General features: G+C 33.0%; 1 protein-coding gene across 4 annotated transcripts in view; it reads right to left on the bottom strand.

The window, feature by feature from the left end:
• The window catches only part of LOC113520341 (disco-interacting protein 2), a 146772-nt gene that overhangs the window by 93809 nt on the left and 36937 nt on the right, over positions 1-16026 (bottom strand). Inside the window, exon 3 of one of the 4 annotated variants that reach the window (XM_031911431.2) lies at positions 14021-14134. The exons of 2 other annotated variants lie outside the window; for them this stretch is intronic. In XM_031911431.2, coding sequence (XP_031767291.1) covers positions 14021-14134 — 114 coding nt within the window. The remainder of the gene's footprint in view (positions 1-14020; positions 14135-16026) is intronic. One more of the 4 variants, XM_052895475.1, reaches the window with a different exon arrangement.

The following is a 16026-nucleotide window of genomic DNA, read 5'->3' as shown; positions in this document are numbered from 1 at the left end:
AGCATCAAATTTTTGTTTCGTTCGGATCCGAAATTTCGGAAAACATTTCATGGTAGGCCCTCTGGTCCCGGATAGTCCCAAAGAAACTAGACGAGCATTCTCGACTAAAATACACGTAAGTCAATCTATATAGTCTAATAGTTGAAATTAATAAAAACTAGTAATCTCATTATTCTAATTTTAAAACGAATAAACCCACCGATGCACGACGAGACATTACATTTAAAAATTTGAATTAAGAATCTTAATGATTGGTGCCTTTTGCGGTCGTGGTATACCAATAATTAATTTAAATTTAGAATATTATACAAATTACAAGCAATATTTTTATACGCAAAGAAAAGAGGCGGCATCCATCATGACGGAATTGTAACAATTAGAATGTAACCATAAAATAGGAGGGAAAGGGATTGTTAGTAATGAAGACTGAGAATCCCATTGCTAGCAATATACCCAACCAGGTCGACCTTCTCGCGGTTCTCCCTGAAAACTATCATGGTTAATTCCTGATGAATTCATCATGATGGGCTAACTGACTTGTTTTCATTCTCATCTATCACCCTTCACTGGTGCTCCGCCAGCGTATCCCGTTAGCGCAGGCGGGGTTACCATACCATTTTCATCTAACAAAAAAAAAAAAAACCATAGAATACTTCAAATATAAGAAGAAGAAGTTGCTCATAACAGTTTCCATCTCGATTTTAAAACATCGCAACTGTCGTATATTCGTAGCTGATGCTCTGGCTAACACCCAAACTTTATGCCATTAAATATTTTTAAGGTCAACTTTTCGGCGGTAATAAACATCTTAACCATTGCTAGATTAAATATCAATATACATGAAGAAATATTACTTACATAACGAACATAAACGTTTTTTATGCTCATTTTTATACTTCATCCCAGCAGTATTATTCTCAATTTCGTATATAATAATAGTATATTTTATATACGTGTAAGTATATTTGTTATTTATATATATTTATTCGTTTATATATGTAATTTTAGTATGTATGTATATCAATAATTACTAGTACCGCGTTCCAGTATTCTGACACTTTCCTAAGGATGACTGGGAGAGAATGCTTTTAGCGTTAAGTCCGCCTTGTACACATACATGTACTAATGAACAAATAAATAAATAAAATAAATATGCAAATCGAGTATTACGTTCACCACAACGGTAGAGTCCACTCGATAATCCCTCTGACAACTTCACCAGTGTTTACTTCGAGAGTATATTTCTTTTCAATATTAAATTGTTTAATATTATTGTATCAAGTTGCTGATTAATGATTAAATGCCTTATTTCACAGCTCACTACTTGAATCAACAAGTCAAGTTTGCGTGATACAACGTTGTTTCTCTAGTGATTTTTTACGCACGTTACTCATTGTGTGGCTACGAAACAAGCTATTAAGTATAAACGATCACTTTTAAAATACCCGACAGAAAACAATCACTGCTTAAGTTTTATATTAATTTATATTGTTGAAATTATTATCAATGATGAAAACTTAAATCAACATTTTTATTTTATTTTCACTGCTCTTATACACAAATCTCATTAAATAACTGAATTTAATAATAATCGTATCTATACGAGATACTAGAAAGATTCATCCTCATAGAGAGAGAAAGAGAAAGAGAGAGTAAGAAATCAAAGAAAAATTTTAACCCTGTAAAAAGTTATAAAAGAACAATATATATATTTTACATGTTGAATATATAAATAAAAATAAGAAATACATCTTCTGTTACAGACACATAAATGTGCGAAACAAGAAATTATTACAAAATTTCAATTCTTACCACTGTTTTTTCAACATTAAAGAATAATTTGTTATAACATACGAAGTACGTTTATTATAGAGATATTATAAAATGTTCACCATTTACACGATTCATCAAAAATTTACATAATTATAGATACAAGAGTTAAATATCAGTTATATTACCCGCGCATTTTATGACCACAAAGCAAACACTATGCCACTAACGCGATGCATCAATCACACGAACATCTCGTCCCCAATACCAAATTACTAAGTACAAGCATACTAGTATACTACAGTACTATTATTTATACTGTGGCACAAGCGTAAAACCAGCGCCCACTGTGTGCAGTGACCTTAATTGAAGTGTTTGCAATTTCACGCTAATAATATCTATAGTATTGTTGAATTGGATAACATCACTGATAATACAGTAATCATTTGTCTAGTCGTAGTAACAATAGTAAAGAACAAACGCCCCGCCTGCGCTAACAGGCATGCTGGCGGGGCACCAGTGAAGGGTGATCGATGAGAATGAAAACAGGCCCGTTAGTCCATCATGATGAATCAGGAATTAACCATGATAGTTTCCAGGGAGAACCGCAAGGAAGTCGACCTGGTCGAGGATATCGCTAGCAATAAAATTCTCAGTCTCCATTACTAACAATCCCTTTCCCCCCGACGGAAAGTGGTTACCTTCACCCAGAGAAATGAACAGCAGGATGGATATCACAGAATACACTGTGTTGCTCACGGTACACCCGAGCTTTGCGTCCCTCAGAGTACATATATAAGAGAGTTACGCACTCGTAATGAATATTCCATCTACAATATCCAAGTATTTAAAAATTCGAAATATTCTATAAAAAGCAAACTATTTACCGGTTGACGCGCGATGTGTGAGTATAAAGCGTTTCATGTTTGTGACACCCACACGGCTGTGAGCCGTGATATAGTCGTAAGGGATAAGTAGAGTGACAAAAACAGATTCTAAGGGCACGTTCATAATAGAATGAAATAAATGAATGAGTCATTTCAATATAATTAATGAAAATGTAAACAAACAAATAACTAACATGACCGTAGGACAACTGCTGGTTACTAATGGTAATACAAATTAAAAATAGTTTGAAATAAATTAAAAATTTCGTTTTGTCACTTTAAATTCGTTTAGAAAGTGTTTCCTTGTTAATATCAACAAAACTGAATTACTTCTTAATTAAGTTCAATTCATAAGTATTGTAATTGACTATAAATCTGGTTCCGGCTGCCTCAGTAACTAAAATACAAAATTAAGTCCTAAAGCGACTGCAATAGTCGCCGTATAAAAGTAATTACGCATAATAAAAACAGTAAGGTATTATTTTAAAATTAAATAGTAAGGTATTAATTATGTTTAATACCGACTATTTGAAAAGAAGGAGATCATTAGCAATGGGGGTGTAACAAATATATTTCTAGCAATATACCTCATCAGATCGACCCGTGGTTATCCACAATGGACTAACTAAAGTTCATCCTTACCTTCACATTAAGGACATTCAACTTCTGTCTAATATCCTTAATGTGAACACAAATAAGTTAGTTTCATGTTAGTCACCACGGTCCATAGTAAAACATCGCCTAACAAACTGCCATCGCGTTTATGACGTGTGACGTCACACGGCAGGTGCGTTCCACTGACCCACAAAATGTTGAAAAAAAAATGATGTACAAGAATCGCGAGAACAAAGCTTAGCGAGATTTGTGTAGTCGTCCATCCATTAAGCGCGATCTTTTATGTACTTAAATTTTAGTACAAATCAGTTCGAAAACAAGAATTTAAACGTGAAAGTATCTCTGTCTGGTTTTCTGGTACAGACTGCTAACAAATTTTGACAAAAATAGGGTACCGACCTTCCACATTGAGAAGTGAAATATAACATTACACATGACTACAGTTTTTTTTAATAAAAAAAAATATTTTTTATATATAATATTTTTGTCATCTACTTCACGATATCAATTAAACATCTACTAATGTCTTGACATAACATCTATGTACCCTAAGAAAACTAGTTTTTAAATATAAATTGCGCGCTATTATTTCTTTTAAAAGCCTATTTATAAATTTTAAATCATTTAATTTAATTATAATTATATTAACTTTAATTATTTCTTTTATTTTATTGTTTTTTTTTCTCACTTACACTTTAAACTTAACCTTGTTAGCTACTCTGTTTGCGTCACAGATTGTTCCATTTGCTCTTCTAATACAGTTAATTGTTCGTTATAGTAATAATTATGTATTTATTTATGTATGTTTATTTATTTAATATATAATGTGTATGTTGATATTAGTCTAATTATATGTTTATAATATATTAAGTATTACTGTTGTTTTCTCAATTCAAATATGGACTGCGTACTTATTCCTCGGTATGCTCAATGGTTGACTGGTAGATAGGGCTGCCATCCGTCCGGATTTGTCCTAGTTAGAATGGCGTCCGGGGGTCGTCTGGCAGGGGTTTTTGAAAAGAACACTTTTGTTGTCAGGGAAAATACAATTTTTTTTTATAGGTAGGCGATCAATTGAAACGTATCTTACTCGTAGTTACCAATTCATCCATAATAACTGTTTTTTTTATATAACAATGTTTTAATTATTGTGGAAAAACCATATGTGGCCCAAATGTCCGGGATTTTTGCCGTATTTATTCGGTATCGGCAATTTAGACGATGGCAGCTCTACTAGTAGAGAACACCGTCCGGTGTTAAGTCCGCAATATGTACATAATTTCCCTGTGCATTGAAGCTTATATAAATAAAAATAAATAAATAATGTCATTATCATCTTTGTATCCTTATCACATATCATTTAAGGTTGAAATAATATGTTTTTCTCGTACATTATCTACTTATTTTAGTATTTTCTCCCATTTTAGCCGTAGCGACTCTGTTCGCGTATATCAGTATATAAAGTAACATATGTGTTATTATGTGTTAGTGTAAGACCTAGCCTACGTTGTACAAAGTTTCAATCAATCGTTAAAGCATGATGAGTAATAAGCATACAGAAATCTAAACATCCAAACATGTTTACAAACTTTCATATTTATAATATTAGTATATTAAAATGTAATGCTTACCTAAATCTTTTAAAACGCGAAACTAAGAAAGTATTAAAATAGTATTTTGAACTATTCATGCTGAATTCATCACATAACCGGACAGTATTTAAAAGATCGAATGATTTTTGGAAAAAGTTGTTGTTTCCTGAATATTATCAATGGTTGTACCATTTAATATTATATATTATTTATAAATTGTATAAAATCTATACAAAGTAATATCAAAATTATTAGCATTCTTTTAAGGGAGCGATCCACCCTAAAGGTACATTTTTGCTAAAGAAACAGGAACCGAAACTTTTAACAATAAAGGAGGGTCGAAGTAAGAGAAATATTCAATGAAACTGGCAAAATATTCTCTTAAAGGGGTATTGTTTATTTTGAATTTATATTTATACTAATATAATAAAACTGAAGATATTACATATTTGTTTAAATGCGCTTATTTCTAAAACTACCAATCGGATTTGAAAAATTCTTTTTGCATTTAATAGCTCAAGTCTTGAGAAAGTTAAGGCTAAAGAAAGGCTATTGAATATCACGATACGACTACGAGCGTACCTGCGGGATACAGCTAGTATTTATTTATAAAATAAGGGAATTAGTGTTAGCAACACAATATTAAACTTTTTCGGAGATTATCATTTTCAATAATTTAAAAATATTGTTTCAATTGTTTTAAATATTTTTTTATAATGTCACCTATAAACATAAACATATTATATTATTACTCGTTATTCTCACCCTGTATATACTGTTTTCGGGACTTCGGAATCCACTTTGTAATGTCAATTTGCTACATAAACACTGGCAGAGTACCAAAAATTCCTATAACCGTTTAATTAATATGTGTGTTCACATGGGTGAACATACTTAGTTAATTGGTAATTCATAACAGTTATTATATAGGAAAAGGGAGGGGAGAAGAAGGTAGCATACGAGGTCTGTCCGGAAAGTTCGTATAAAAGTGTTCTGGAATGCGAGAAAGAGGAGTGGGGAGGCCAGGTAAGCGCAGGACCCCTTCCTTATGTCCCTAACAATGCTTCAGTTCTGGTCTGACCGCCGTGCGGTGCGAACTGGCTTGTCACGCCATCTGTGAAGTTACCTCTTAACGAAACCCCGTCGGCATGGAGCCCGCTTCCGTTGAAGAGCAGCGCGTCGTAATCAAGTTTCTCTCGAAACTCGGCAAGAATGGCCGTGAAATTTTTGCCGATCTCAGAACAGTTTATGGGGATGATGCTGTGAAGGAACCAACCGTCCACAAGTGGCTAAAAAGATTCAGAGAGGGCCGAGACAATGTTGATTGTTTTTTTCGATGTTCGGGGGATTGTCCATCAAGAATTCGTCCCTCCAGGCCAGACAGTTGATGGAAAATTCTACGTCGATGTGCTCAGACGCCTCAAAGCTCGTGTGGCACGAGTTCGTCCAGAATTGGCGCGAGAGGGGCGTTGGATTCTTCACCACGACAATGCCCCTGCCCACACCTCTCTTGTTGTCCGTGAGTTTTTGAGTAAAAATTCCATTACGGTGACCGAACACCCCCCTATTCGCCGGATTTGGCCCCGTGTGACTTCTTCTTGTTCCCAAAAACCAAATTGGTACTTCGGGGGCGGCATTTGGGGGACATAAATGAGATAAAAAAAGCTACGACGGGGCAGCTGAGAAACCTACAACCAGAGGACTTTCAAGGAGCCTTCTCACAGTGGAAACGGCGTTGGCACAAGTGCATTATGTCACAGGGGGAGTACTTTGAAGGGGATAAAATTGATTTACCTGAATAATTGTAAAATAAAATTTTTAAAAAACTTTTATACGTACTTTCCGGACAAACCTCGTATATCAATTTAGAATGTTACCTATTTAATTGTATAGGTCATTGCACGTATAGCAAACAAGAACTAAAAGTGTCATTCTAAAATTGGTCCAATTCGTACCTCTAGGGTAATTAAAAACTTTTTTGTTTGTATGAGTCTCAATTTTCTAGATATGAACTTCCAAAATATTGATGTGTTATAAGAAATGAATATTTTGAAAGCCGATGCTAAAGTTATTATTATTATTAATATTTACAATAGTGTTTTTTTCCTATAAAAAATTAACAGATTTTTTAATTATAAATCAAAGTCGATTTTTTTTCTTATAAAAAACCGGACGGAAACATTTTAAATTAAAAATTTTAGTAAGATCAACCCTTTTGATTTTTGTTATTCTGACATCAAAATTTTGTAATAATGTGATACAAATTTTAGAATGTGTACATGATTAATTTGGGAGATAGGCGGTTTAGAGCACGGAGGCGTTACTCTGAGCGCCGTAGTTGGCGTCCGCATAGGCTGAATGTTTGTGCGAAAATGACGCAATGACATAATAAAAGCTACTAAACAGCTAAAACATGTTAGTATTATCATAATTAGATGAAGTATCTATTATTTTTATCAATAAAAGTTTAAATAAAAACACCAGGTTGAAATAGCAACTACATGTATAAGTTAGATGGTAAAACGAAAATAAGTTATAGCGCCATCTCTTGACTGTAGATAGTATCACAATACAATATGGCGTCCAATGCTTTATTTCTCTGCTTATTTTGTACCAAAACTTGACCCATGTATCAACAATACAGGAAGCACAATATTCTAGTACAAGAATAAAATATGACAAAATCTTACACTAATCTCCTGGCCAGTAGAGTCAATTAGATCAAACTCTTCCCTTTTGGAAAGAGATCCATGCCCAACAGTGGGATGTTAGTAAGTTATTATGAATGATTATAAACAAGTGACTAATGCGTCACTATATAGTTGAAGGCGGAGGGTATAGTTAGTTATAGGTTCAGAACGACCTCCATGCAAAAATCGTGGTTAAATTGTAGTGTATTTGTCATATAGGACAACTGAATTGACTTCAACATACGAATGACGCAGATCAACATATAATTTTTATGTCATATAAATTACAGCTTTGATACTACCCAAGTAGTCGGAATTTAAATTAATCGATTTAAGGTTCTTCACGCTCTAAATTTTGTCTACTATAAGGTTTTTAGCCAATGGACTCGATAACGTGCAGGGCTAACCGAACATAACACAGTTTATTTAACTTGCACGTCTATGACGAATTGTTAATCTCTTTTTAACCGACTTCCAAAAAAAGGCATTTATATTTTTTTGTATTGTATGTTTCATGGTATCTTCGTCAATTTTGAATAAATTTTAATAAATATATATATATATATAGCTATTTTTCAGAAGGAACCCTCTGGAATGTAAAAGGAAAATCTCTGCCAAATTACTTCACTATAAATACTTTTTGAGATTCTTTATGAAGCTTGAGTGAATAATATGAATATGTATGAGAACCGACTAACAAACCGTTGACGGGCTGTATGCTTGTTTGCCGCCTTTTTTATATGTGGTATAAGAAAAAGTATTATACGATAAGCTCGAGTAAAACCCTATTCCAAGCCACCTGGCCGATATGGTACTAGTCAATAAACTCTGCTTATTGTAAGTGACCCATATCCATCAATAAATAGGAAATTAATATTATTATGGCGTATTATAGCCGTGTGGTTCCGGCATAGAATAGGCCATCCCTTCCTTTGCCGTAGGTGTCGTAAGAGGCCGTAACAGGTAGCGTCGCTCTTAAAATATCTCTAAAGCCTAACTGCGATTACCAATCTGTCTGTCAAACATGGTAGTAACTGGCAAAACCCCCCAAGGGGAGTCTTATATTTAGCAGTGGACAGTTAAAACCTGATATGATAATGGTGTATTAATATATTAAATTATATGTCGTACTAATGTACTATGACGATTTAAAAGAGCTTGTAAACAAGTCTATTTGTAATTATTTATAACAGCTTTACTCACTTTTTAAATTCGAGGATGCTCGACTACTTTCAATCTCTAGGAACTCTTATTCATGAGCGCGTTTCACGGCATTATTTCGAACAGCATACAGCCGTGGAACGCGGTACACGAGCCGAGTAACGCCGACATAAATAATTACAATACAGTATGACTCACGGTAGTTATTATTCAACAAATTTATTTAAATAAAGATGACTTTGAATTTGAATTATAAAGCTAAAGAAAATAATAAAGCTAATTAAATCGTACCACTTCGTGAATTTGGCTGCATGCGTCGACTTTTACCATCAACCAGCTCTTTACTATCGCAATTGCAATAGTGTAATGATAATGCGATTGCTGACGTGTTTATCGGGAGCAATAAATTTCATTGTGAGCCAAGTCAGACTTTACTTGGAATCGAACTTGGCAACTTTCACGTACAGTGAACATTTATCAAGACTGTTGCGATTGTGACTAACTTAAAACTCGTTACGGAATATAAATGCACCACGTCATAATGAGATTTGTATTGAAACAACTGTTTGGACAGTTAATAAACTCAGGTATTCAAACAAATATAATAGAAAATATATTACATTTATTTTTATTATTATTAATTTATGGCTGTCTATGGGGGAGGCTTATGTCTGCAGTGGACAGATAATGGCTGAAATGGTGATGATTATACTTTGTGTGTGTGTGTGTTTTTTTTTTATTTTATCTCCGTTAACTTATCACTGTTGAACTTATCTTCCCCCATAAGGTGGATTTTTAATAATAATTTAAGGGGGACGCTGCTGCCCATCTCTCGACCATAAGTTTTCTTAGTCGACTCTTACGACACCCATGGAAAAAAAGGGATGGCCTATTCTGTGCCGATACCTACACGACTAACACTTTGTATTACTTATTCTAAATAATATAAAGTACAACAAATTAGAAATAATACTGAAGACATTTTTGCAGCGGAAAATTTTAGACTCAATTGATGAGAAGTGGTAACTGTCGCTTATAGATATCAAGAGGATTTACTAGAGACGGAGATAATCTTAATATATAAAAATCTCCAACCTGAGAGATGGGATGGTTTATATGCTTAAATGAAAAAACGGACCCAATAGATGATTGTAGGGGGAAAATAATATTTGGCGAATCAGCTAGTCCTTTCCTATTATTAATAAAATAAATACGAACGTTTGAAACTATAGACGGACGGATGAATGTTAGCCTTTCACGCAAAAACTGCTGAACGAATTATAATTAAACTTGGTACATTGGTAGGTTATATTCTAATATATATGTACTGATTCACGCCGGTAAAACAGTGGGATATAGCTAGTTAATATGTGTAATAAATGCGAAATTTTGTAACAATTGATGGAAAGATGTTTTTACTCTATTATGTAAAAACTATTAAACGGTTTTGAATGAAATTTGATACATGGGTTAGTTATATCCTAACTTAAAACATAAGATACTTTATATACTTACTGATCCACACGGACAAAGCCGCGGGATACAGTTAGTAACATATAAATTTCTAAAATTAACAGTAAACATGCATCCATTATTCCCAATCGCATTTCAACTTGGAAGTGCCTTGTTACGAAATAGCGTCTGCGCATTTATCGTCGGTACAGTCTGCAACAAAATATTAAACAAAACAGCGGGGCGGGCGATGAAAGAGCGGAATTTACATGCTTTTAGTCATGACCTTAGCCTTTTCCCATTAGTGCTTCCGACGAAATATGTTTTTGTGTTTCATTCTTTCTGAAAGCAGTTATTCACCTCACTAAACACATCATTTATCACATAATCGTATGAAATTTTTGAACATATTTCTAAATAAAATTGTTCTTTTCCGTAGGTAAACGAAATAGGCAAGTAGAGATAGATTTGAAGAAATTAGACAAGGTCGACTAAAATATCATAAACAAAGACTTTTAATAATAATAATAAAAAAAAATAATTATAAAAATCTATTTACCTTCACGCTGGTAGATTCTTTATAGCGTAGGTAAAAAGAAAGAATGATAGCAAATAGTAATCTTTAACATATATCTCTTGTTTCGTATATTTTCAAATCTACTTTAAAATATATATTTCTTGCCAACTGTACTTCGTGATGGAGTTTTTTTAGATCATCTCATGGCCCATATCCGTACGCGAGTGTAGTATGTCTACTATTTATAATTTTTAACGGACATAAGAAGATCAATTTGTCGGTTTTTTGTATGTTACTGCGTTCGGCATTAGGGTTCCAATTTCGAAATACTCTTCTTTAAATTTCAATTATTCCTAATACCTTGATAATGGTATCTAAGTGGAATTATCAATAAATATTAATTATAATTAGAAATAATGTGAGTAAAACTGAACTTATCTCTAAAAGGAATCATTTCCAGTTATCCTAAATATTATTAAAGAAAAATAGTAATATATAAAAATATGAAGATAAGAATCTTCATGACTATAATTCCTAATGGGATAGTCAAAGTTTTTTATCGACTATTACCCCATTTCCGCATTTAGATTTTTTATTTTACTTTTTCTAACTATATCTTATATACTAGATCATAAACCGCCCGTTGCATTCCCACATGAGCAGAAAACATAAATTGCATGCCAGCAAAACCGCAGTTAACAGCTAGTTACATATCTATAATTTATGCATACGGAACCTCAGCGGTGAGGGCCAATTTACCACTTACTTTCTTTGTAGAAGCCGACACAATAACAACAGTCCGATGGGTATAATCACAGTATTCTAAAATAGTCAAAACATGCAATGTATTTTTGTAGCGGTGTTAAATACACGAATTACGATTTATTGCGTACGAAGATTTGTCGTCTTGTGTAATTGTAATTTTCATGTTTTGAGAATAAATTGCGCATGCGTAAATGCATGTATGTGTAAATGAAAAGTTCATCGCCCTTCATTAATTTGAATTTGGAGCGCATTCGAAGTTGAATCGGATGTCAAAATAACATAATGTCATTTGACTAAGTTCCTAGATTAGAAAGACGTAAAAAATTTACTTTTAAATAATATATTTTTTTTTTAAATAATGGCGTAAAGTAAAATTAAAACTTATGTGTAATAATTAATTCTTAGGAATATGTTTAATAAATTTAACTTCCTTTCGGAGCATCATAAATAAGTTTTTTAATTTCACATGAAATAATATTTGTACACATTATATATATAATATTAAATGGCAAATAAGTTAACAGCCTACATGATGGAGAATGATAACCGTTATGTTACTTATAGCCAAATAGTATTAGAGTAATCGAAGAGTAATAGTATGGCGACGTATGGCTTCATACGTAACCACATATAAGAGGCACCAGAAGGCATAACTATGCCTGACGAGCAAAGTGCTCGGCTTCCGTATCTGTTTGTAATCTCTGTAAATAATATCCAACCCTTCTAACCGAAACACAACTATGCAAGCACAGCTGATCGGCAAAAATATGAATGAGCCAGATCATCAAAATAAAAAGAATAATCCGAAAATCACCATAATCGTCTTACACTCATTAAAATGTTTCATTCATTTTTATTCAAGTTCTTTTAAAAAATATAAAATTTTCCACTTTCTTTTTTTACTTTTTATATAGTTATATTACAAAACATAATCAGAACACATTAGTATAAGCAGTATATCCTACTAATCAGTTTCTGCTCCAATAGAATGCATCCCTATATTAATGTGAAATTTAAATTTGTAAGTATTAAAGTTAGATGTTAATTAAAAAAAAATATGGAAGTATTTCACTTTTATGTATAAAAATAAAACAATATTATTAGTAGGTTGCTTCATAATAACATACAATTAAAAATACTTTAAAAGTATTGCATAAGTTTAGAAATATTTTCAGTTCTACGAATAGTAAGAAATCAGCACGACGCGTTATTTTGGTTTCAATTATAACCAAATTTCTACAGCTACTACACAACAAAAGCTATAAATAAATTAAAAGTTGCTACTAACACTCAAGGTCTTTACACAACAATACGAAACTATCAACGAGAACATATTGAAATCAATTATAAAATAATAATATAAAAATTTGCAGCTACTACGATACAGTTAAATACATCTGCGGGACAAGTAACAATCTATTAACGTTAAGTAAATTAATACAGTGAAATTGAAAAACTCCTTTGAGATTTGTTTAGCAATGTAAAAAAAAACATGGACCGAAAAACAAACCAAAAATAGAGCCTCCCACACTCATAGAATTAGATACGACATTAAGAATGGAAGATCCGTAATATTTTTCCATTTCTCAGACTTTGCTTTATTGGAAAAACTCAACCAATTTAATTGAAACTGAACATTTTCCATTTACACTCCATTAAAAGCATGCTAATTATTTTGATTTTAATCTTTATATATGGCTTCACAGAGGCTTTCAAATAGTCACGTAGTAGCGAAATATCACGTAAGTGCCTTATATCGTTCATCAACATCTGATATCGCTAATAGAATATTACTTTGTCCAAAAATCAAAAGGTCAAAATTTTTAATAGACGACTGAAAGTGTGTTTATGACAATGTAGATAACCGCTATCAATTCTCATTCACGCTAACTACTCGTCGTGCAACATGTAGACTAAATACAGGGTCCTATTACCCGAAACTCTGCAACTTTGCGCTGTTCCTATAATGCCGAGTTCACACTTCGCAATTCGCAAACAACATATTTTTTTTACTACTGGAAATGCTAAATAAGCTGACGGCTCGCTAGAAATGACTTCATATATATCTGTGTTGTATACAGCCGTTTCTGAGGATCAAGGTGTTATGCCAAATAGTATCAGATTACACTGATTATTTCTTTGTTATTTTAATCTTGACAAACAAAGTGTGATATTAGCTAAATTAAAAGTAACGATTATAGAGTTGGAGTAAATTTTTACACTATGACGCTCCCTCGATACTGCAATTTTTGGACTATTACAAAGTTTGAGAAAAGTGAAATAGGTACGCAAAATATATTTACGAGTGAAATTTATGAATAGTTGCAGAGTCGTCGAATAGGCCTTATCTCTGTTAGACTGATTCGAAATGGGATTTTTTATTGCAAGTCACGCGATATTTTCAAGATCGAGAACTGCCTTTGATTGTTTTGTTTAAATTGAAATAGTTTCTTTTTTTATGATAATGTATTGAGATGTTTGAATATCAATGATTTAGGAAAATAAAAATACATTTTTCCACTCGAATCAGTATAACAAAACTGGATGTGACGTGTAGCCAGCAAAGGATACCTGAATGGTATCTCTTCTCATTGTGCGTGACACGTCGGTGGGTCCGTCTATTCCTCGTTTGCTGTCGACTGCTTCCGCCATCACCTCGAGGACCTCGGGGTGGTTGGCAACCTGCTGCATTTAAACCAGACCTTGTACGTACGCCACTCAACACGACAGTTGGGCAAACATCTATTTTCTATACAATCTGGACAGACCACCGGACGATAAAGTAATAATAATATTCACCTACAGACTTAAAACAAACATCAGAGCAACTACAATGTTGCTCGTCGTTACCATTTCACAGAACTAAGATGTTAAGGTATCCACACCTAGTAATTTTACTAACAATTTTTTCCAAAATTTAAACCGAAATATGGCCATACAAATACAGCTGCCTAATGACACAGCTGCTTGGTACAATCGACTTTAATAGTAGTGATACCACACGAGACTCGTGTACAGAGTAAAACCTTTCATTCAATGCTCACTCTAGAATATGTACTCGTATTCCAGAAACAAAATTAATATTAATATATGTTGCTATCTTTAAATAATCTAAAATTTTGATGACCACATCACTGTAAGTACAATTATTTTTTTTATGTTGGGAGTACCAATTTTCATATTGAGCACTGATTGAAGTTCGCATTCTGTACGTAACTTATGAGATGATAAAAACGTTGCACTTAAAATTTTGCTTGCGTCAATAAAAAAATAAGGAAGACAAGAAAACAGCTAATAGTTATTTTTATATCAATCCTTTTAATTTGATATATTCTAAGTTTTAGGTCGGAATTCAGTCCTGGAATTCCCCATTCTGCAGTCGAGCATTCCACCAAGCTGTCGCTGTTATTTTCCTCGTTTATTTGTCTGTCTATCAATAATACATTCTAAACTCCTTTCTTAAGTAGGTAGAGAGGGAGAGAGACGAATGCCTCTACATTTACATATATCATTTATTAGTTTCTCCACCCTATCAGATTCTTACACCGTAACTTTTAAAATGGCAAATGTCTAATTGATCTATATATTAATTCTTGTTTTGTCTTTTACTTTACAAGTATTTTCTCAATAGATATGAATGTTACAAAACACACTAATATTATTAATAAGATATGTCAGTTCGCCAAAGTAAGAACTACGCTGGGTCAAATGTCGAGTTTGAAGGAAAGGAGATAAAAAAAGTGTGTAATTGTGTTAACAAACAAATTGAACATAAAATAAAAACATGTTTATAGGCGTTTGTGTAGGGGTGTCATAACTGGCGTTGCGTTATAGGGGGGTTATCAGGCAAGATCAATGACCCCTCGAAGCTGATAACAGACGAGGTGAGGACATTATCAGGTGGCGCAATGCAGGCCCAAAAAATAATGGGCTCGGCGAATCGAGGCGAACGATCGATATGTCGGGAAGTCTGGGCTGACTGGATCGTGACGCGACTTACTGTGAATGCTATGTATAATAATCGGTACTAACTTTAAGAGACTTCTTTATGTTTTTTAAACCTTATATATATTACTTCAAAATCACCACCCTTCTTCACCTTGTCACACCAAACTCACACCAAAACTTTTCACACCATGTTTACTAACAACACGATATTCCTATTGATACCGTAAATGAGTAAGATTAGATGTTTGTAGTTCGATCACGCTTCCATGACTAACAGGATTTTAACAAAATTTGACGCATAGATAAACCATGTTCTACATTAACATATATTATTTTATTATTATACTTTATCTATTTATTTTACTATATTTTATTATAAGTCACGTCGGTAAAGCCGCAGATTAAAGATACTATTAAAATAAGACCAAATTTCAAAATATGTAACACTACTATTACTCAAATATATACAATATTTCAAGCGAATATATTATTTTTAAATTATATATAATTTCAACCTCCCAAATGGAACCCTATTTGATAAGCCTTAGGGATCATAAACTGGACTCCTCTCTACGTGAGACAAGGCCGGACAGATGACGAGCGAGAGATCGTACATAATTGGAAGTCAA

The sequence above is a fragment of the Galleria mellonella genome, unplaced genomic scaffold (genome assembly GCF_026898425.1).
Source record: "Galleria mellonella isolate WM207_F2 unplaced genomic scaffold, CSIRO_AGI_GalMel_v1 utg28, whole genome shotgun sequence".
In the NCBI taxonomy this organism is placed as follows: Eukaryota; Metazoa; Arthropoda; class Insecta; order Lepidoptera; family Pyralidae; genus Galleria; species Galleria mellonella.
The sequence above is the reverse complement of the archived record's forward strand: the minus strand, read 5'-3'. Positions and strand labels throughout refer to the sequence as shown.